We start from the raw sequence: 23,195 nt of genomic DNA on the forward strand, positions 1-23,195 counted from the left end.
GTAATCCATTGTTTGTTGTGATAAATTTTTGTCACCCAAGAGGCTTTCAAGGAACAGTCCATCATTTGAAGATTTTTTAACTTCAGTCCACCGTTATCATAAGAATTATATAAATACTGCCTTTTAATTTTATCTGGTTTATTATTACATATAAATTTGAAATTTTTTTGTTCAAAATGCTTCATGAATTTTATGCTAGGTGAAGGAAGAAGCATTAGTAAATGGACAAATTGTGGAATTACTAATTTATTAATCAGAGTTACTTTTCCTTGAATTGTCAGAGAGTTCCCCCTCCAAGGTTGTAAAATGCTATCTGCCTTTTCCATCCTTCTCTCATAATTGTATTTCTTTAAAATTGTCAGGTAAATTAATCCCTAATATATTCACTTCGCCATTAATCCATTTAACAGGAGCCGAACTGTTTAAAATAAAATTGGTGTCTTTTAATGTCCCAATTCTCAAAATGTTACATTTCTTAAAATTAGGTTTCAATCCAGATATTTTTGAAAAAGTATTTAATTCCTTTATTAATCTCCTTCCAAAGATTGTGTTGGTTTTATGAAAAAGGTTGCATCATCAGCATACATTGTCAGCTTAATCTCTTGACCGTTTGGAAATAGACCTGGTTTATCTGGATTGTTCCTAATTTTAATAGCCAGAATTTCAATACATAAAATAAAGAGATATGGCGACAAAGGACACCCTTGACGGACTCCTTCCGTTAATAAAAAAGTGTCTGATATATGACCATTATGATCACTCGACTAACAGGATGAATATAAAGAGTTTCAAACCAATGTATTAAATTATTCACAAAATTAAAAAAGCCAAGACATTGTTTTATGAACTTCCATTTTATTTTATCAAACGCCTTTTCAAAGTCAGCAACAAACAATAGTCCTGGTTCCTGATGGTTCTCATAAAAATCTATAGTGTTACTATTTCAGTCTTAAAGGGGTGATAGAATGCAAAACCGATTTTACCCTGTCATAGTTGAATAACGACAGTTTGGTGGGTAAATAGGACATACATAGAAGCTCAAAATCCCACTGACACCCCTTTACTATGAAAATCTCATATTTTGAAACTGCCTCTGAAAACGGGCGAATCCCAACAAAGCTGAGTTGCTTGCGCAAGCATCTCAAAATCCGGAACCTTAAGAGAACAGTCACGCCCCAACATTTACATAGGCTACACAACTGACCTGAGATCAGGTAGTCTTCTGAATCTAGCTAGGTCACGCAGATCTCTGCTATTCCATTACAAAATTTACTTCTGAAACTTTTTTATGCGAGAAATCAACCATATAAAGCTCGAATATGGGCCGCTTTACGAAAAAGGATGGCTAATTGCAAATTTTCTCCGACTGTGTGTCGGAGTTTAGCTGTGCCGGTGTGGTGCTGCCTGGGTTGCTACATCGCCGCCCTGACCGCAGTGTCAGCGAGCTTGTTATGCCCGCAATCTTTTACCGCAGCCCGCAGGTTCCAGTTAATCTTATAATGGGTATGTGTGTTGAGTTATTTAAACAAACAATCGGGAAAATAAACGCCTCTTGTCCGCGAGTCTCATTGATAGATCCGCGGTGAGATGGAGTCCATCAATGAGTGCTAGCTAGCCTCCTCCTAACTCTGACATTCACAAAAATACATTCAATTGAAATCCGAAATCGGACAAATGTTAGCTAAGCTTTGTAAGACCTTGAGGAACCTGTAATATTCATGCCGTGACGAAATTCAAACTGTAAATATACTTTAGTTATGCGAAAGTGAGCAAGCTGCGGTATTTCCCCATTGTAATGAATGGGACATATAGCAAGCAGCTGTTCGTCCTACAAAGACGCCTCGCGTTCATAAAAATGCCTTAAAATCAAATCGGACACAACGGTTAGCTTTATAAGACATTGGGGAATGAGTTGTATAAGTGGCGTGACGAAATTCAAACAGTAAATATAATTTAGTTATGGCGAAAGTGTAGCTAGCTGCGGTATTTCCCCATTGTAATGAATTGGACATATAGCAAGCAGCTGCTTGTCCTACAAAGACGCCTCGCGTTCATAAAAATGCCTTAAAATCAAATCGGACACAACGGTTAGCTTTATAAGACATTGGGGAATGATGTTGTATAAGTGGCGTGACGAAATTCAAACTGTAAATATTATTTAGTTATGACGACAATGTAGCTAGCTAGCTGCGGTATTTCCCCATTGTAATGAATGGGACATGTAGCAAGCAGCTGCTCGTCCTACAAAGACGCCTCGCGTTCATAAAAATGCCTTAAAATCAAATCGGACACAACGGTTAGCTTTATAAGACATTGGGGAATGTGTTGTATAAGTGGCGTGACGAAATTCAAACAGTAAATATAATTTAGTTATGGCGAAAGTGTAGCTAGCTAGCTGCGTATTTCCCCATTGTAATGAATGGGACATATAGCAAGCAGCTGCTTGTCCTACAAAGACTCCTCGCGTTCATAAAAATGCCTTAAAATCAAATCGGACACAACGGTTAGCTTTATAAGACATTGGGACATTAAAAACCGTAAATGTATTATTTATAGATATAGTTATGCCGGCAGCTGGCCCCGTATGCAGTATCCACAAAGGGTGACTTTGCCCTGGGTATGGAGCCCAGCAGGCTGCCGCTTTCTCGTCAGACTGTGTGGAGCTCCTAAAGTCCGACACGTCTTACCAAATTTGCAATTAGCCATACATTTTTGTAGAACGGCCCATATTTGAGCTTTATATAGTTGATTTCTCGCTTAAAAAAGTCTCAGAAGTGAATTTGGTAATGAAACATTGCAGTGTCTGGAATATGAGATTCTGTCGCTTCTCTAATGTATGTGTATTGGGGATTCGCTCAACCTATCAGCGCGCGTCTCTAATGTCTGCGTATGGCAAGTCGCTCAACCAATCACCGCGCAGCTCATCTAAATATTCATGACCATACCATATTTGGAAGAAAAGCTCTTGTTACAAATAGGGCCAAAACACAGGGATGCATAAGGGCCCATAAAATATCAACCAGGCCATTTTCAGCCCAACCAATGTTACATACCCCATTAGGAGACCATAAGGAACAGTGTGAAATACCCTATATAATCATTCTATCACCCCTTTAATGTGCATATGATTTCTATCTATCTTTCTTTATATGACTAAATGTTCCTCTTTTTTATCTTTAAAGCCACTGTGTGTTGGATTTGAAAATGTGCATGCAACTTTAGCGTCCCCAAGTGGCGGAATTATTAAAGACAGTGTGACACTGCAGACAGCATCAGATTGCATTGCATGCTGTTACTGCTTTTGTAACTTATGTTTTACAAAAGCAATTTTACAAAGTAACATCAATATATACCAATAAAATGTAAACTTTTTGGTTAAACTAATTAAACAAATTGAGTGAAACGATATGTCATGTCATCTTGTAATCATTAAGAAAAAGGCACAACTATAGTAAAACATGAGAGGTACAAACTGGGGCTAGTGCAAATGGCCACACAATGACACAGAAAAGTGTAGGGTTACTTTTATTTACATAATAAAACAAAAAAGTACAGCTGCAAAGTGACAGTAAACTTTTTTTTTACACAGTTGGGAGACAAGCAACACGAGGCCAGCTGGTAGGCCTAAATCTTTTTGACGGCTTACCAAAACAGAAATTAGGACTTTTCAAAGCATAAAAAGTAAAATACAATTTCCAAAGTAATCTTTTAGTCTCTTTATAGTCTTTGAAAATAGTCTTCTTGGGTGGATATCAGCTATGCTTTATTTTGTTGCCAAACTCCCTATGTTGTTGAACCATAGCAGTGTGGAAACTACTAATAACATAAATAATTCTCAATCAGACATCTCACATGAATAACCAGACACTTACATTAGACAAACTAATTAGCATCGGCAGAAGAAATGGCCTGTCACAGTCTACTTCAGCATCATTTATCCATACTGAATGTCAAATGACAATAGGTGACATTTTGGTTACAGCACAAGTACAGTGACAACCTTTTATAGCATAGTAGCATACTCTTCCCTTTTTATTTATCATATCAGCAGAATAATCAAGTGATTTGATATATAAATCTGTACAAATAATACCCTTATTGGGAACTCTATGAACAACCTATGTACAGAACACACATTTAGAGAGAGAGAGAGAGAGAGAGAGAGAGACACACACACACACTGAAAAATAGAAGCATTTATGGGGAAAAAGTGACTTCTAAGACCACTGCAGTCTAAAATACATCATACAAAAGATTTTCAACTGTACTAGAGAGAAAAAGAAATGCATACAAAGCTCAGTTTAGATTGAACATGTACAACAGATTAACACAAGTAGAAATACTGCTTTTAAAAAAAACTTAGAAGCAAAATATAAGCTAATGGACGGTTTATTGCACCAGGCAACAGAGCGTATGCAAATAATTAGTATGTATTCTAGCTCAATAACTTTTAATATACTCACTGATTAAGGAGTAACTTGAAACACCACTTGAACTTGTTTTTCATCATCTGCTGCAGTGTTGTACAAGTGTACTTCAGGGCTCGGTGACATCACTGTTGAGTGCGGTTATATGTATGATGGAGCACACTTCTGACCACACCATCAGTGATGCTGGGTGAGGGCAGAAGTGAATGAGGCTTCAACCAGAGAGGGCAGCAAAACACTGCTTTTCAGCCTGGTTTGAATTTATTCTTTAACAAAAGCGTGTCACTATTACTTGCATATGTCAATCAAATGAAGAAAAGTAAGGACAGTATAATAATTTGGTTTATTTCGTTTGTGTCTGAAGTAAATTATCACAATGTGAAGCTGTGAGACCAAGCACCTGGTGCGTTCAAAATTAGTCAACTTATACAACTGTAATCATTTCTTTTAGTACATCCTGGCTTCTGTGTAAATCCCAGTGTGTCCAGATTCTTAAAAGAAACCTCTCGAAGTCTGGACCACTTAGCAATCACTTCTGTGATATCAGTATTAATAGGGCAAGGGAGATAATGGTTAGTACCTCAATTTAACTGTACACAAACACAAATCATTAATTGGTAAATAGTGATGGGAAGAGAGAAATGGAGTTTAACAAACATTTAAATATAACACAAAAGATGACCTGGGTTAAACAGTATTTGCAAGTAGCCCGTAGCATTTTCATTTTAACCTGTATGGTCTTCTGTATGAGTCAAATTTTATTTTTACTGCCCCAGTAGGGCAGTAAAAATAATAATACACAAGCGGTCACTCAAAGATTGAGAATATAATAGACTTTCAAAAGTTTTATCAACTGCCTTCATCATCAAATTTCCTTAATGGTAATTTCAAAGACAAGTTGACTGTGTCAATTAGCAATTCATCCGTGATTCCTTGACTCACCCTGCAACATTAAAAGTTGAATGTTGTCATAAACTGGGCTAGGCTGATACTAGCTGATGAATTCTTATGGCTTAAAAATAACAATATCTGTTTCAAGCCACATAAAGTTTAGCTGCCTCATTTCTCTTGTCATCATGGAGTTGCCTTTGAAATTGTAATGGACACAGAGTATAAAAAAATATTTTTACATTAACTATTCACAACATTTTTACTTTATCCCTTTGTTTTTTCAAAATAAAAAATAAAATTAACTGAACAGCTTAGTTCCATCTTGACCTCTGGGCATTGGGAATTAGGTGCACTTTAGTAAGAATTTTCAAAGCATCCAGCACTTCTTCTTTTTTTGTAGTCGGTGAACCACAAAGCAATGTATTGGAGCTATTGCTCTTAGAAGTCAGAGTCAGCATCCATAAGTTCCGCTTCCATTAAATTGGTCCGGGAGTGAATGGGTCCGTAGCCGGCCCTTCGGCCTGCCGGTCCCCGAGCCATGTGGGCGAGATCCATCTCCCCGGGGTAGCAGGAAGATCCCCTGGGCTGCCAAGTGGAGGCAGAGGGGAGGCAGCGTGGGCCGAGTCCAAGATCCTCTGGGCGGTCATTGAAGGTTAGAGGGTTAGAGAGCAGGCTGCGGCCATAGCTGTTCCGACTGCTCTGGTAGGGCTGGTAGGTACACCTCTCCTCACAGGACAGGGGGTGGGAGGGTTGGAAATCTGGGTAGGACCCTGGCAAGACTTCCTCCTCCAGCTGCTGCTGCTGCCTCTGCTGTTCGCGCAGATTAGCGACCAGACTGGGGTGGCATGGCAATTTGGGCAGACGAGGCACTGAGCTGCGACCAAACTCACGCTGGCGATTAGCCTGGTGTTCCACTGCCTCCTCCACTGGACGCACCTCCTTTTTCCTCTTCCTCTTCTTCTTTTTCCTCTTTATCATCTCTGGTGAAATCTCAGCCTCCACCATCCACAGCCTGTTCCTCTCCTCTGGAGGTGGCACTGTGAAGAAATAACAGAAAATAAGTTGGTGATCGACAGCCCTCTGGAAAAGAAAAGGGGGGGGGAAAGAATTGATGAGTGTAATGTCAGAGTCATGGCCTCCAGCTCTCACCTGGAGTACCAGTAGGAGTAACAGAGATGTCCTGAGGGAGGATGGCACCTCGCCGGGCCACCATCTTAGTCACATGCTGCGCCCAAGCTGATGACACGTCGTTTGATGGCTCATTTATTTCAAAATTGATTCCAGCTATGAATGAAAAAAGACAAACCACAAACTCTCCATTTAGAGACAACTGAAGGGCAGCTTTAAACCCAACATACACTTAATGGCTCCCCCGCAGTGCCTCTATAGCCCCGAACAGCTCCAAGCTAAACAAGCATGGCAGCCACAGCAGCCTCACAGCTTACATGAGCAGAATAATGTGTCATGCAGTTCTTAGCTACAGACATAACAGTTGCCACTGTCTGTGTAGCCTCTATGCCACAAAAAAGCAAATGGAAAATCTTTTAAGGCCAAATTCGAAAGAAAATAACACATTGTGGATTTTTACATTAGCACACATGGTGCCATTTTTGACATTATATTACACACCAAAGCCAAGTGATGTGGTTCCCCCAAATTTATATATATATATATATATATATATATATATATATATATATATATTTACCTCTAGTAGTATCTATCCATGTACATAGTTGGTTTTATGTGCTGAAGTTCAGCCAAACTATATCACGATATAATGGACATGACTGGCATTTTGTTTGTGGTGCTCACAGCATTGAAAAACTGATATACTGAATAATCTGAATCCTCACCCACTGGTCCATCGTGGGACACGGTGTGCATGCTGAAGGACAGCTCCTTTTCTGGGTCCTTGTGAAGCTCCTTCCTCAGTGCAAATGCCTTGGCAATCATCTTGCTCTTCTTGATCCTCTTGGGTTCATTGTCACTACGACCAATAATTCTGACACAAGAACAGTACCATATAAACAGTACCGTTCAGAAAGAAAGTCACTGACACTCTCTGATAGTTAGAAAGACCCAAGTGAGGATCCCATGTTTAATGCCATCAGCAGCCATGTGATCTTGGGCAAGATGCCGATATCTTACACATTCTCTCATTTTACGTCACTCTGGATGATGTCTTAAACCCACACTGAAAACAATAATTCCAAGCAGCGCAATTACTGTTTTTTTTTCAAAGCTGGAAGGAAACAAATTCCTGCGAGTAAAATCCAAGTCACAGTGAGCCCTTGTGAGCACTGTTACAAAACCAAGGATTAACACTGCAAACCAAAACGCACACACTGGGGACACACTGCAAGATTTATCTAAATATATGCCGCCATTCTTGTATCAGGGTGAAAATCCCCCATTTTCAAAGATGTTTGGCAGGGAAAGTCTACTTGGTTAGTACATGTCTGGGTGCATAGAGATTAGACTGTTCCCACACTGTTATCATATCTTTAAAACCATATATGGACGTGGAGAGGCATGTAGCCATCATGTGAACACAAGCAATGAGAAGAGACTGATATGAGAGATTGGAAAAGAGTATTTCAAAAGACAGAAATATAATGATTAATGTTACATTTCACATTGATGTTTGCTTACTTGCACCAGGTCCGTTTCCAGATGAGGATGGTGGCCTTGGTCCAGACCCAGGTACTCATAGCGATTCCCGTCCCAAACATGGAGAACAGGTTGATTTTCTCCACCATCAGGCTGGGCCGGTTCTTAATGGTGCATTCTGGGATTGGCTTGTTGGTCTGAGAGGCGATTGTCACGTTGGCTTCACACCTGTTGAAAACATGTTCAGTCTATGCCTCGATCATGCTACATGTGCCTCCCTCACCTTCAAGCCATATGACTGAGGCACATTCAAATGCTGGATCTGCTAAATAAGAAAGTCTTTTAAATGTCAGGGCAGGAGAGAGTGGTTTACATTTTTGAGGCGAAATTAATTCCAGTACAGCCAGTGTCAACACTGTGGGGAAATGGGGCTGCATTCACCACTGTAAGCTGAGTGGTTGCACAGCGGTTTGGAGTCTCAACAGCATCAGTTTGTGGATTTCTTTGTGGAAGGTTTGCAGGTGTGCAGCAACAAACATGCAGCAAATCACAGGATTTCTGCCACTTAAAGAAGAAAGACAATGAAAAACCTACAGCACATATTCTCTGAAGCTCCTCTCCCATTCAGCCTGGTTGAAGAAGTCGTAGAAGTGGCAGCCGAAGGTGATGAGAACAAAGCCAAAAGCGAGGAATCCAAATATACCTGACAAGGAGACACAGAAATCAGAGGTGAGATACCAGACACTTGAATCTTATTATAGGACAAAGCAAAACAAGAATAATCTATAAAATCATTTAAAAACAGATAGAAAATATTCTTTCTTTGATCATTTTCCTCATTTCAAAAATAAATATAAATTGAGAATAATTATCCATTGATTGTGTTTTGTTTGCCCAATGACATGCTGCTAGACTCCTAAACATTTCTTCACCTAACACCCAGGTCTCAACTCTGATCATAACTAGGATGGTTTTTACCCTCATACTATTTCTCAGGTCACCAGTGTGGTGTGAAATGGCACCAGATGAGAGAACATACCAAGTCTCAGCATCGTCTCGTTGATTTTGCTGGCAGCTTTTTCACTCAGAAGTCCTGGGTGGTTACTCTTAATGGAAAACAAAGTCATGACACCTAAAAAAAGAAATAAACAGAATCAGTGGGTGCTGGTGGTGTGGGGATGCATTTGAGGAGCACTTCTGGAGTGTCACATAGCGTAAAAGATTTCCAAGCATGGTTACTGAGCTATTTTACTTGTAAAATATTACTCACCCCGAATGAGGAAGTAGCCGCCGACAACAAGCACCACTCCAATGGGGGCCAGGACAAACCCAGCACGGTATCTATAGTTTTTGTAGCCTACAAAACAGATCCCACTCACTGAGTCTCCATCCACCTGTGTAGCACAACAGAGCCACAACAAATGAGAAAAAAAGCTCATATTTTTCTCATAATTGGAAACCATTTTTTTGTCTCAGAGTGTGAGATAGTAAGAGGTGAATCAGACTCCCTACACACCTCAGCAATAGCCAGGATGGCCACAGTGAGGACGAAGGGGACGGACCAGGTCACCATGTGGAAGTAGGAGGTTCTGCCAGACAGTGGCTGGTGGGTGGTGCCCAGGGCTTTGAAGGACGTGTGCCAGGCATAGGTCAGCATGACGAACCAAATCACGCCCGACATCAGGGAGTAGTACACGATGATGAATATAGTGACGCATGACAGTGTCTCTGAAGACCTGTGGAGAACAGCCAAGCATGAATGTGACTTTAAGGGTTACATTTTCTAATTGGGAATGATGTCTAATCTCATGATTGATCAGGTGAAGACATTCGCTTACGAGGGCTCCCCGAGTCGCATGGTGTTGTCGCTCTTGCACACAATCTCGTCGCGTGCTCCATCCAGGAACTGAGCCAGCCAGCCGATACTGCCCACAAAGAAACAGGCATTGATGTAGAAGAGAATGACAGCTGGGTAGCGGTTGGAGTTCTTCCAGTCGGCAAGAAATGTGGCCTGAAAAGGAGGACATTTTAAAAGTCAGAAGATGCAAAAAAAAAGAAGCAAAACACAGAATTATGGGTATTGTACTTATGTCTCACCAGAGTGAAGAAGGTGCAGAGGAGGGTGATGGTGCCGAAGTAAGCGATGTAGGCGTGCATGTCATTGTGCTCCTCCTCAGTGAACAGAGGGTTGTCACACTGGATACCGCAGCCCTCCACGTCCTTGTACCAACTGGACTGAATGTCTGTCTTCACCAGGGGAGCTTCACACTGGCCTGATATGTTGAACTTCAGCTTCTGCACCTCATTCTGCACACAGAGAACGCAAAGGGAAAGGTGAGCTTCTAATTAGGTAGTCTGGATTAAATACATTAATATCTGCGTTTGCGTAGCGTGACCTCTGACCTGCAGTGAAAAGAGACTTTTCCCTTTGGGGATCAATAAAGTATCAGACGGAATTACATAACAATGAAGCATACCGAACAGCCAACAGGGAATTTGTCACATTTGAGGAAGCTGGGCCAGCCTCTCTCCTGGTCCACGATGCTACATGGTCGACGTGTAGCCAAACACAGGCTCTGGCTGGGCAGCTCGACTCGACCGTTCTCACATTTGGGCATGTAGACGGCACAGAGCAAAGGCTGGATGACCGACCAACAGCGAGGAGCGTTCCGCAGACCTAGAACAGAAAAAACAGTCTTAATACATCCTGAAACAGCAAGATATGAGAGATGTACAACAAGACACATGCCTAATTTATCAAACTGATGGTGGTGACGGTGATCATCACGAGGGACAAGAAACTACATAAATCAGTCAGTTTGATTATAACTGACTGACAGAATGCAAAGATTAACTTGAGAATAGTCCTGATAAAGTATGGTTTTGTGAAATGTTTGGAATATGAAATATTAATCACTTAAATTCATCTTGAGGTTTCTTGGACATACTGTATGTGCTGTTACACAGGAGCCAGAATAAACCATGTCCAACAATACAAATGAGGCTCCTCATCAGAATGGGCTGTGAAGCAGTGACCTGGGTCTGACAGGTCATTAGGGAGTGCTTATGAAAGTGAAGCAGAATATCTAAAAGCCTTTTATTAGTGAAACTCTCCTTTTGTTCGCTCGCTAACACCTATGAGTGATTCCTTTTGTTGCCCTAACGGCTTTTAACCCTTCATTTCCTGTTGAGGCTCTCTTCCCGTCTCCAGACTCCTCATCACAACTCATTGTCATTCCAATTAACATTATTATCACATATAAACAACGCAAACAACACTGACTTTCTGTGTAATGAAACTGATCCCACCGCTTACATAGCCTACTTATACCTGTATTTATTATTTAATTGCTATACACATTAAAAGCTTTTTAGTTTTTTTTTGTTTGACTTTTGCTATTTGATGTCAAGGTTTACAGGCTGTGGTAGTCAATAATGGATTCATAGTGAAATTATAGTTATGTATCATCACTTTCAAAATAAGTAAGTCATGTTAATATTATAATAATAATAATGAGCATATATTTACAGTAGCCTACTATATTTGTGCCATTTAGGCTACTGTAATCTACGATACAGTGTTACAACAGTTTTTTTTTTATTGGCGTACATAATGAATACCACTCTTCTTCTACGAGCTATAAACTATACCATGAGATGGAGCATATTTCAAACTTTGCTTGGACTCATTAAATCTCACCGGACCACATGGCCAGCTTCTCAAAAGCTTCTTCTTGAGTGCTGGAGTCCTCCGCCAGGATCAGAGAAGTATGCGTGTACGGTAAAGGCGATCCCAGACATGTGTTGTATTTAAGTGCCTCGCAAGTGGAGGTTTTCTTGCAGTTATCCTCAAATATCGTCCCGTTTGGAGACAACACCGCCCCGGAGCCTGAAAGCCAAGCAACCCAGACGCAAAGCATCCCGTAAAATCCAACAATGGGGCCCCGACCCTGGGAAGACATCTTGGGAGTAGAGATTCAACAGTGCAAAAACGAGATCGCTTTGAATTCTAGTGCTTTAGCTATTCTGTTTCCCAAAACACCCAAAAATGAAGTACTCTTCATTAGATTTGGAATAAGTTTCCAAACGCGGCATGGTGAGGGAAATCTGCTGGGCGCTTCAAAGTTTTCTCGTAGTCCTCCCAAACTTTTTTATTCTGCACTTCTCGTCCGATCCCTGCTGGATCCTCCTGAATTCCTTCATTATCCAAATTCCAACAGCTCCAAAAAAGTGTCCTCAACTCTAGAAAAAACACATCGCCTAAACTCAAAACCATAAAAAGAATTAATTTGAAACATTTAGGATGGGTATGAAAAAGACATCAGGCTGAGAAAGTTACAGATTCGCCCTCCCCCCACTTCCACAAAACTTGCCATGAAAAAGTCTGGATCTCTGTAATAGGAGCTCGAGCTCACATGCACCACCCACTTCTCCGTAGCCCCCCTTTTTATGCTGGCACAAAAATAAGATGATAAATTATCCTACATCTCTCTCTCTCTCTCTCTCTCTCCCAAGAAGTGATTTTCTGCCGGTGAAGTGTCTGATGAGAGGTTTCTGTGGCTGTGTTGTGTTCCTGAGTTGCAGCTCTGTGTCTGGTTGTTTTTTTTTTTTTGTCTCTGGTATGCACATGGTGGGGGAGAGCCAGAGCAACAAAACCTTTCCTCCCATCCCCCTCTGCAAGTGGAAGAATGTGCCTTATGGCAGCATCTCAAGGACCCCCAGAATAACACAGACCCCCATCTGACAGGGTTTCTCTTGTAGTTTGTGCAGAATCATACACCAGTAGGATCTTATACATGTCACCTGTGCCAACTTCAAGGGAGTGAATCTGAAAATGTCCTGATTTTTATGAAACCCCAGGAGGTCCTCTGACCTTCTACCACTTATCTACCAAATACAGGGGCTATAATCAGTGTTGAAAGAATTATCCAGATCCATACTAATACCACACTGTAAAAATACCTTACAAGTAAAAGTCCTGAAAATGTTTCTTCAGTAAAAGTATGTAAGTATCATCAGGAAAATGTACTTAAAGTATTAAAATCAAAAGTACAAGTAATCAATGCAGAGACATCTGGAAACGATCCAAACTGTTCTGTGTTTTATCGTCGAATCATTTCAGCTGTGCTTGTAGGCCGTTATATTGTTGGGTAGTTTAATTTATAATAAAACATTGTATTTTATAAACTATGTGTTTTGTGTGCAAATATCTTAATTTGTAAAGTAACTAACTAAATCTGTCAGAGTAATGTAGTGAGTAAAAAGTACTATATTTCCCTCTGAGATGTAGAAGTGGAGTAGAAGTAGAAAGTGGCATAAAAAAAAAAGACTCAAGTAAAGTACAATTACCTCAAATTTGTACTTAAGTACAGTACTTGAGTAAATGAACTTAGTTACATTCCACCACTGGCTTCAATACAGCAGTCATTAACATAATATATTTAAAATGTATGTATGTGCACTCAAAATTGTGTTTCTGATGCTGTACATTTTCTTATGGCAGTAAACAGCCCTTTATAATCTATTATGAGCTTTTTATATCTTTAAATAAGATATGGATTCACATTCTACAGCTGCACAAGAGACAGACGTAAACAAGCACACATAAATAAATACAAATTAAAGAAAATAAAAGAGATAACATTAAAGAGCAATATACATTATATACAATACCTCAGATTATATAAATTAATTGTATTTGTGCAAAAGAAATCAAGAAATATATAATATAAATATAGGTATAAGTATGAATAATATATACAATATATACATACGTATATCATATCATGTGCAGTACATGTATTATACACTCATTTCACAAAATGAATGCAATATAATATATAATATGAAAAAATACTGTGATATAGCCATACAACATACTGATACTGTAAATGTGGTCTAATCTGCACTGATGATGCAGACTAGATCGTTTAGGGATTACATAGATACTATTAAACAGATGTACAATGTACCTTTACATTTATAAATGTTTTATACTGTATATTGGTGGCTGTTTGCCTTAACAAGACAGTCAGAATGTCCATGTGTATGTGATGTATTATGAATTACATCCAGTTTTGAACAGTTTTCACATGTTTATATGACAGTAGTGTGCATGTGAGTATCTGTGTGTGGAAGGGAGTCAGGGAGGGAGGGAGTGGAGGGACACAGTTAATAACTCAAAACTACATTAAGTCCGTTTCCTTTGGGACATTCATAATGGACTGGACTTCCTGTTGTTGTTAAGGTGGCTGCAGGAATCTTCCAAAACTGTTAAACATGAACAATAATTTACATTACACCCCAAACTCAAACACAGTCTCATTATTTTATGCTGATTTAATTGATTTAAGTTTATTTTACTGTGCTTGAATATGCCAGGATACCACTAAAAACTAATTTCAAACTGGTCCAACCTCAACCCATGGTGCTGTTGTTATCGCATTAATTGGACAGTGCACTTGTGGTATTTGCATGACTGCCGATGCTTTGTTTCTCTCCTCGTGCTCTAAGAGTAAAACTGGCTGAACTCTCCTCCCTCCTCGGTGTGTGTGCCTGGGCTCCAGTGCTCTGTGTGTGGTCCCTGGTTTTTGCCTCTGACTTACCCAGGCAGCCATGTTGCTGTGGGTTTCAAGCACACACACACACACACACACACACACACACACACACACACACACACACACACACACACACACACACACACACACACACACACACACACACAAAAAAACACACACACACACACACACACACACACAAAACTTAGTTGCTTTTACTATTTAATTACCAAATTCTTTTTCTCTCCTTTGTGGCACTAGATTTCACAGTAAGATAAGTTACTACAGCTTTTAACTAACATAGACATGTCATGTTTAGATTGTGGACTTAAGTCAAAGGCTGTTAAACATGCAGGGCTGTTTCTGCTCCCAAAGACTACAGGCATCAGGTTTCAGGCCGAGAATGCCTTACAACTCAGGTTTTCATTTGCCAGGCAGAGAAATGGGGTAGAGACGAGAGGTTGTGTTGGTTTATGCTTCTTCACAGTTACAGTAGACCTTTTGCCAGAGCTTCCCTGGGTGAAGAAGAAAAATGTAGAGAACCTCAAAGATTTGCCTCTAATTATCACATAAAAACATTAAATACTGAAATGTACAGCTGTTTGATGATTTTCACTGAACCCAAATCAAACAAAAACAGTAAAATACAGCTACACCTTCCTTTTGCTGTCAGAGCAAATACAGCTTTAATTTGTACTTTATCAAGACAAAAGAGGGTAAAATGTTTTTTTGTTTCAAATAAATCTTTTTTTTTCCCCCCTCAGTCAGAGAACCTTAACTACTGTCTGCTCACTGATTGGTCATAAAATAAAAACTTGGCCCGTTCTAGTGACCACATCGAAGAAACAACACGACAGCACCTCAGGCAATCAAACAACTGTTTTCTTTAGTGGGAATTGGGAATTCCCCACTTCTTTTGTATTTTAGTTGAACATTTTTACAAAAGAATAAAGATAAAGGAAGAGGTGAGAACAGGATTCAAATATATATACAGCCACAACACATGTCCAGAATATGGAGTACAAAGCCTATGTCATTTGGCAAACATTTACTTATAATGGCAGCATACTGAGACAAATACAGGCTGTCAGCTGGCTAAAATGTGAGGAGGAAATGACATAATGTGCAGTGTCAGGTCTCAGCAAGAAAACCAAGTAGCCTAACATGGCCATTTTATTATGGAGAGTGTTTACAGTTAATTGTCAATTGAAACCTTAAAAAACATTATGTAAAATGGGTTATTATACTGTACTGTTATAATATTCATTTTTGTAACAAGGGTACAAGGCATTTCTGGAGCCCAGAGGTAAATACTTTTTAAACCCATAGTCTTGTGATAGTATACAAAACTACATACCACCTAGCATATGTGCAGTGCTTATGCTTTGTCTTAAAAAAAAATTATCAAGTGGGTTGACCTTTCTATTTGACACATTTTAACTACAAATGGAAAACATACTTATATTTCTTGTACACATTGCTACTACATTAATAAAAACAACCTCAACCAAATGTAAGATGCATCTCCTAGATAAGCAACATTACTGAGAATCTTTTATTTTGAAAAAAAGTCTACAAAAATCAATATATGTTTATAAATGCTATTCCCTTTTCAGTTAAAATTTTTAGCATTATAGATACAGTGGAAAAAACAATAACACAGATATGCATTAACGCCCACTCCTATTTGGTGTCTTTGACACAAAAAAAGACGTATAATAGATTATACTAATTGCAGTTCTTTAGGTCAGTGATCCCATCAATATGACCCTGATAGCCAAATGCCCTTCCTGCCTCTGCTTGTACTAACATATAAAGTTTGGTAAATACAAACATTGTCTATATCCAGTAGGTGGTGACAGAGTCCTGTTTCTCCACCTGTTTCCTTTATGTGTATTGACCTTCACTTCCATGCCAAGTGTTTGAAAGCACATTAATGGTTTGTCCACATGCTGGCTCTTCACTGGTCTTGTTTTGTTTTAAGTCTAAAGACCAATGATACCAATTGCTCAATCCAGCCAGAGATGACAGATGTTTTTCAGGCATTTGTGGTTGTCCCCCCGCCCATCTGCTGGTGTCACCGTGTTTCTGGTGCTGTTCATCAGAATCTGGTCTGATCTGACCTGGGTTAGCTCCACGGGTCTGAGCGGTGCTTGAGGTTGTAGTTCTGAAGCTCGATCTGGTCTTTGATCTGGTTGATCAAAATCTGAGACAAGAGGATGCCAACCAGCTGCAGAAGTGAAAACACAAACGGAGGGCTCAGCAGCTGGCTACGACAGTTTTAGTCTCTACTCTTAGAGGGGTTAGGGTTATTGAGTTTTGTGTGTATTGGTATGTATGCTGTGCACCATATCCTACCTGTGGTATGGCCAGTCCCAGGGCAATGCCTCCCAGTAGGAACAGGTTACTGTGGATCCAGTTCACCATTTTGTCTATGCAGCCATTGGTGTGGATGTGGTCTCCAGCGTCAATGTACTCTAACTTCTGCATGCTCTGGCCACACATTGTGTTGATAAGCTCCTGCTCAAGTAATAAGTAAAAAAGATAAATACAATTAAAAGCATTCATACAAAAAAAAAAAAAAACAGAAAAAAAGATACCAGCAGCCATGTAAAGACGGTCACCTTGTCTTTGGATAGGATACAACAGGAGAAGGGGACAGAACAGCGTTCTCTGCTGGGGTTGTCCTGCTTACAGTTGAAGTAAAGGTTCTGGGACCAGTCAGTGTACGTCACACCACCACAGCAGCCAAACTGAGGACACATACAAACATTTGAGATAGAAGAGATTAGAAGAAATGTTAATGATGTCTGTATATATTATTGCTCTGGTATGTATGATGACAAAATGATGATGACGTACAGTGTTTATGGTATGCAGTCTGTATTTGGAATAAATCCTTACCTCTTTCTGACCAAAGTCAATGAGGTTTTGCAGATCAATGTCCTCTCTGTAGTGGATAATAGCATTGTTGATCATCTCAGTCACCCTAGTCCGGGCCTTGGCAGAGTATTAAAAAAAATGTGTGCATGCACAAAAATATGCATGATGACAGAATGGTTATATAACAGTTTGATAACAAATATGATAAATCGATCTTATTGTTAAGATGCTCATTTCTAATGAACCAAAACCACATTTGACAACCCTGCAGCAGTTACAGGCAAAGCCCAGGAGAGGACAGTGTTACACCATTCTTCACAATCACTAAGGACCGTAAATAAACAGTTAACCCCCCCCCCACCCCCACCCCACCCCAAGAAAAAGTCTACCCCAAGAAAGACTATATTAACAAATGTATTACATTTTTCAAGGTGCATCAGTCTTATTGTAAAGTTTTGTTGCTCACAAATGACTAGATTTTAAGGATATTATAATAATATATATTATATAATGCATCTAGACCTTGTGTGGGATTTAGTTAAAAAAAAAAAAAAAAATATCAAAAAACAGTTCTAACAGAAATTTCCGTGTCCATGGCGGGTTTGACCATTTCATGGTTCAGTCAACCAATCAATCACCAGAAGTAATTTTAAAAAGTGAATTAAGCATTGCAGGTACAGTTTTTGTAATAATTATTATGTTAAGAATGTAAAAAAGCAAATACATGCATTGTTCGGACAGATAAAATCCTCCATGTTGTTTTGTTACCTTATCAGAGAAGATGAAGCCCAGGATCCCAGCAGCCACCTGGAGCAGGAAGATCACTGTCAGACAGATACAGAACTGGGAGGGAGGAGGAAAGAGACAGGGATGTTTACAGCTCTGTCAAATTGATCTGTTTCGGTTTAATTCCTTAGAGGACACATTTCATTTACCTAACCTACTCTTAAAAAATAAATAAAAATAAAACATGCAGAAAAAAATCCTAAGAGCTTAGGTAGAAAGACATTGTAAAAAAAGAAAAAGAAAAAAAGCAAGTCACCTAGAGATTGCAAATATTGTACAAAGACACCAACCCTGTTTTCATTGAGCTAATATGAAAATACTGTTGAGATGATCTGGCAGCTTATCCAATCCAATCCAACTTTTTTTGTAAAGCACATTTAAAACAACCAGGTTGACCAAAGTGCTGGACATTGACATGATTATAGACACGCGAGTAACAAAACAAACATTTAAAACAAATAACAGACTAGAAAAATAAAATACACAATACAACTCTCAAGCAGGTTTAAAAGCCAATGAATAAAAGTGAGTTTTAAGTCGTGATTTAAAACCGTGAATGCTGGGGGCCAATCTGACATGCAGAGGCAATTCATTCCACAACCTTGGGGCCACGACTGAGAACGCTCGATCTCCCCTATTTTTGAGCCGCGTTCTAGGGACAACAAGGAGTAGCTGGTCAGCAGACCTTAACGGCCTCAGAGGAGCGTGCGGCTTTAGTAGCTCAGCGATATACGCTGGGGCTTGACCATAACGAGCTTTAAAAACAAACAACAGAATCTTGAAATGTATTCTAAAGCAAACCGGAAGCCAATGAAGGGAGGCAAGAACAGGTATAATGAGCTCTCGTTTACGAGTTCCGGTTAGGAGTCGAGCGGCTGCGTTTTGAACCATTTGTAATCTAGAGAGGGAGGCCTGGCTAACACCTACATATACAGCATTACAGTAATCTAGGCGAGTTGTGATAAAAGCATGTATAACCCTCTCAAAATCAGTGAAAGATAAAAATGGCTTCAGTTTGGTAAGCAGCCTGAGTTGAAAGAAACTAACTTTTACAACAGAATTGATCTGCTTCTCTAGTTGAAACTCACTATCCATCTTAACACCAAGGTTAGTTACCATAGACTTAACATAGGGTGACAAAGGACCCAGGTCCAATTGGGAAGCGCCAAGAGCACCACTGGGTCTAAATATCATGACTTCGATTTTACTTTCGTTAAAATGTAAAAAGTTTAAAGCCATCCAGGCTTTAATGTCATAAAAACAATCGCGCAGTCTTTTTAGGGAATTATCACCCTTACAGCTCATGTTGGCGGAGCTTGAATCTGACTCCATGTCATACACTATGTCTCTCTCTGCACTTATACTGTATAGCATACTATAGTTATACTGTAAAGAAAAAGCATCTATGCAGAATACACTGAAGCCTGGCAGAATAAAAAATCCTGAGTTACTGTGTTCAGAAGGCAGATGTTTTCTCGCAGGGAGCCCACACAGCCACAGAAGGTGATGATGAACATCAGGACCCCCACGACCATCAGCATTACTGCGGGGTCCACTGACAGACACGCCAGAGCGGCCTCTGAGAAGAAGAAAAGAGGGGTTCAAAGACTGATGTGAAGTTTGTTTTTTTAAACAACAGAATTATTTCCTTTCAAACAGTAACAGGAAACATTTATGATATATATACAGTGTGTGTGTGTGTGTGTGTGTGTGTGTGTGTGTGTGTGTTGTGTGTGTGTGTGTGTGTGTGTTGTGTGTGTGTGTGTGTGTGTGTGTACGTACATACATACACACACTATACTGTATAGCTAGCTCTGTTAGTATTCTTGAACAACACAGATTTGGATGCAGTTTTCCCACTGTGTTGTTTGGTGAAAGCATGCCCTGACACTCAATACTCCCACTGTTTCACACTCAACATGAAGAAAGACTGTTTGCGCTATCAGTGAAGGATCGTTTACCTGCATGTTTCATCATGCGGGCGTATACGCCGATTGCCACCATCACCAGAGAGATTATCTGAGGGGAACAAAGAGAAAAAAGATTTCATTATACACAGTGCATCTTGAAAGAAGAAATAGGCACGAAACCACACAGCTCACCTCACAGGAGGTGAAGAACCATTTTTATGTTCATACTTCTCCAGGGAGGGGCCCCACTCACCATAACACTTAATAAGACATTTATGAATCACAGACAAGGCTGTACTGATAGAATAAAAGCTAATTTCCCCAAAATAGGAGAGTCTATGCTTTTTTAGCCTCAGTGCTTTAAGTGGAATCAGTAGAATCAACTAGAGGACCACAACATTTTCATTAGACATGTAGATAAGGCAATTATGCCATCTATTTGACTAAATCGATTTGGCAGCAGTCTGTACTTTTCCCTAAAAAATAAAGAGCCTTTCACTCAGCGCTCCTCTCTCAGTCTCAATTGAATAATAGAGAGCCCTCAGAAACCCTCCTCCTACCCCGAGTGAAATGGATCCAGTTACCACAGACACTGCACCTTCTTGGGGTTGGAGGGCAAAGCTAGATTTTCTGCCCCTTTTGTAAATGTTTAGTTTCACAGTGGATAAGCCAGATCTGAAGAAAACAGGCTGTTTTTTGCAATAACGTATGTTGTTGCTGTACAAGTCTAATGAAATGCAACGGCTTTGTGAAATGATGTGCTAAAACTAAGTGGTCACCAAATACCATTCTTGCGTTGGTTACATAACTGATTCACTTATTTGGTTAATCGCCATTGTACCAACTCACCAAACAGCTAATTACCACGATTATAACAAACATCCCATGACATTTCTAGACTAGAAGACAACCACGCATTTGCAGTTATCATCGGTATGTCATATACAGAGCCCATTGTAGCCAGAGGCAACAGAAATGACAACAACACATTCCAAGTCGAAGAGCTTCAAGTTTTTACACAGCCTTATCCTGTTTGTACATGGCCTGAAGTCATGAACATGGCTGACACACTCATATAGGTGTGTAGAAGGAAATGGATAAAGGAAAAGCTCTACACACTTTATGATTTCTCAGATTTTAGCATATAAAGAATAACTCCAAAAAACTTCAAACCTTTTGTCTGTTCATGTTTTCAATAGATTCAAATATGTTTAAACTATATTAGTTCTCTTTTTAGGTCATTTTCTACAGCATTCTTTACTCGACCAGCAACAAAAAAGCCTCCACTAAACCTCAACAAGTTTAATCTGCAACAACTGTTGTAAGTCAGAAATCTCCTTATATTACAATGCCTAAGCACCCGACACTGAAACTCACTCATATGAACTTTGGTTTGTTTACAACCTACTGCCGAGCTCAGCTGTTACTTTCAACTTAATTCTTTACTTTTAAAAAGGATAAAGTTTTGCAATTAGTCACATTGTGGGTGACAAAATGCCATAGTCAGGAATAGCTAATGATCAAATCAATGTAATCACATGCTGTGTTCACCAAAGCTTGTTTAAAATCTGCTACACAGAAATCTTCCCCGTTTCCCTCAGTCAACAGACAGATTTGTGTGAGAAGTGGGGGACCCACTTGTGCACGGCTCCATCAGCATATGAATCAATAAAAGTTTGTGTTTCCTGGCAACCGAGTATGTCATGAAAGGAAACCACAGCAGGTGTGTTGACTGAGTACAGTTGTTTTAAACGTTGTTGAGATGACAACAATATGTTTGGGTCAAACAGGTTCTGAGCTCTAAATCCCCTCTGACAAAATCTGATGATACATTTCTGATTTGCATAAGAATAACACTTAGTCTCTGACCAGTGGCTGAGAAGCAACACCTGGTGTGTGCATGTGTCAGCCATGTATGTTAACTTCCCTGGACACTGTTTCACTTTTTGTAAAACACCAAAGTTAATGAACAACAAACTTAAATAAAGCAGTGGATGTTCCAACTGTCAGCAGAAAAAAATCTAGATCTCACAAGTTTGGGTTTTAAACAAAACTAGTAAACACAGTAGGTCTGACATAGTTGGAACCTGAAATCCTGAGAAATGTCCTTTATCTCTTATTATGTTAAAAACAAACAGTTTAACCTAAGCTTCCAGGGAGCACATTTGGTTTGCCAAGAAACGCAATGATTAACCTGCGCACAGAGTAAATAAAGATTACCATACGCTTTGAGATCTTTGTGACCCATTGTTTTCAATGGTATAAGAAATACTCACCCAAAAAATGAAATTAAACAAGAACAGTAGGTATTTGACAACTGGACTGACAAAGGAGTAGTCCTCGTCAGATCCAGGTGCGTCTCTGCGTCTTCCTCCCATAGTGACAAGTATCCAAGCGTGTGTTATCCAACTTTGCGCACAAATGAACTATTGACTGTAGGCTATGAAAAAAACGAGTTTCCGTAAGTAAAACCAAAGAGTCGACAGCCAAATGATGATGACGAGCTGCTGATATTCTTCTAATACTTGAGCCGACACGTACAGTTACAATGAGTAACGTTAGCAAGCTGCCGAGGCGCTGTCTGGCCAGCACTGACTGGGCGTGCGTGTAAAAACAGGGTGTGTTAATGTGTCTCACGCCCTTACCGGTGATCATATGATAGGCTACCTGGAGCAGCAGGGGCTCCTGATTTCTTTTTTTTAAAGGATCCTATGATTGACCTCGTGGACCCTAAGCAAAATCAGGAACAGTTTGCTACTTTGTGTGCATAATTAAGTGAACGAATTGTGTATTTTTTTTTGTATGTGTTAATTACTGTATAGGCTACATTAGAATACTAGCATGTGTTTTTGTTCTTGGTACTTTTCCTTTAATTCTAAGTTCTTTTGCCATTAAAGAGTAATACAAAAACTTGTATTTACTTCAAGGTGGATGGATGTACTTAAGTAGGCTAGACTATCTATTATTAGAAGTATTATGAATGTTATTGAATTTAAAATTAGCTCATGAACTAAAGTTTAATATTACCACTGATTTATAGGCCTACATTCTAATGTTTTATTACACACTATGACATTTGAACCTACATACTCTGACAGGATGATTGTCTATTACATGCAGCATTA

At 39.6% G+C, this 23,195-nt stretch overlaps 2 protein-coding genes across 2 annotated transcripts; both read right to left on the reverse strand.

The window, feature by feature from the left end:
* Positions 1–3,509: 3,509 nt before the first annotated feature.
* smo (smoothened, frizzled class receptor) lies at positions 3,510–12,522 on the reverse strand. Its single transcript, XM_039791487.1, has 12 exons — positions 11,632–12,522; positions 10,409–10,608; positions 10,029–10,238; positions 9,770–9,942; positions 9,448–9,667; positions 9,202–9,325; positions 8,971–9,063; positions 8,526–8,634; positions 7,974–8,159; positions 7,175–7,323; positions 6,468–6,602; positions 3,510–6,355 (listed from the first exon to the last, which is right to left on the reverse strand). Exons 1-12 carry the CDS (start codon positions 11,891–11,893, stop codon positions 5,757–5,759), a joined length of 2,460 nt encoding a protein of 819 aa, XP_039647421.1. The 5' UTR covers positions 11,894–12,522; the 3' UTR covers positions 3,510–5,756.
* A 2,830-nt stretch (positions 12,523–15,352) lies between these two features.
* Positions 15,353–22,682, reverse strand: tspan33a (tetraspanin 33a). The gene is made up of 8 exons (XM_039791490.1): positions 22,347–22,682; positions 20,122–20,179; positions 19,612–19,739; positions 18,143–18,217; positions 17,396–17,491; positions 17,116–17,244; positions 16,850–17,011; positions 15,353–16,721 (listed from the first exon to the last, which is right to left on the reverse strand). The coding sequence occupies exons 1-8, from the start codon at positions 22,446–22,448 to the stop codon at positions 16,620–16,622; spliced, it is 852 nt and encodes a 283-aa protein (XP_039647424.1). The 5' UTR covers positions 22,449–22,682; the 3' UTR covers positions 15,353–16,619.
* Positions 22,683–23,195: the final 513 nt, after the last annotated feature.

This window comes from Perca fluviatilis, chromosome 23 (assembly GCF_010015445.1).
Source record: "Perca fluviatilis chromosome 23, GENO_Pfluv_1.0, whole genome shotgun sequence".
NCBI lineage: Eukaryota > Metazoa > Chordata > Actinopteri > Perciformes > Percidae > Perca > Perca fluviatilis.

Bases quoted from the DNA above. Each gene is read 5' to 3' on its own strand.
- smo (XM_039791487.1), bottom strand. From the start codon at position 11,893: ATGTCTTCCCAGGGTCGGGGCCCCATTGTTGGATTTTACGGGATGCTT. The intron at 10,609-11,631 runs GTGAGATTTAAT...TTTCTGTTCTAG, and splicing joins GAAGCTGGCCATGTGGTCCG to GTCTGCGGAACGCTCCTCGC. The intron at 7,324-7,973 runs GTAAGCAAACAT...TTCTTGTGTCAG, and splicing joins TGGAAACGGACCTGGTGCAA to AATTATTGGTCGTAGTGACA.
- tspan33a (XM_039791490.1), bottom strand. From the start codon at position 22,448: ATGGGAGGAAGACGCAGAGACGCACCTGGATCTGACGAGGACTACTCC. The intron at 20,180-22,346 runs GTGAGTATTTCT...TGTTCCCCTCAG, and splicing joins TGTTTAATTTCATTTTTTGG to ATAATCTCTCTGGTGATGGT. The intron at 17,245-17,395 runs GTAAGGATTTAT...ATGTGTCCTCAG, and splicing joins TTGACTTTGGTCAGAAAGAG to TTTGGCTGCTGTGGTGGTGT.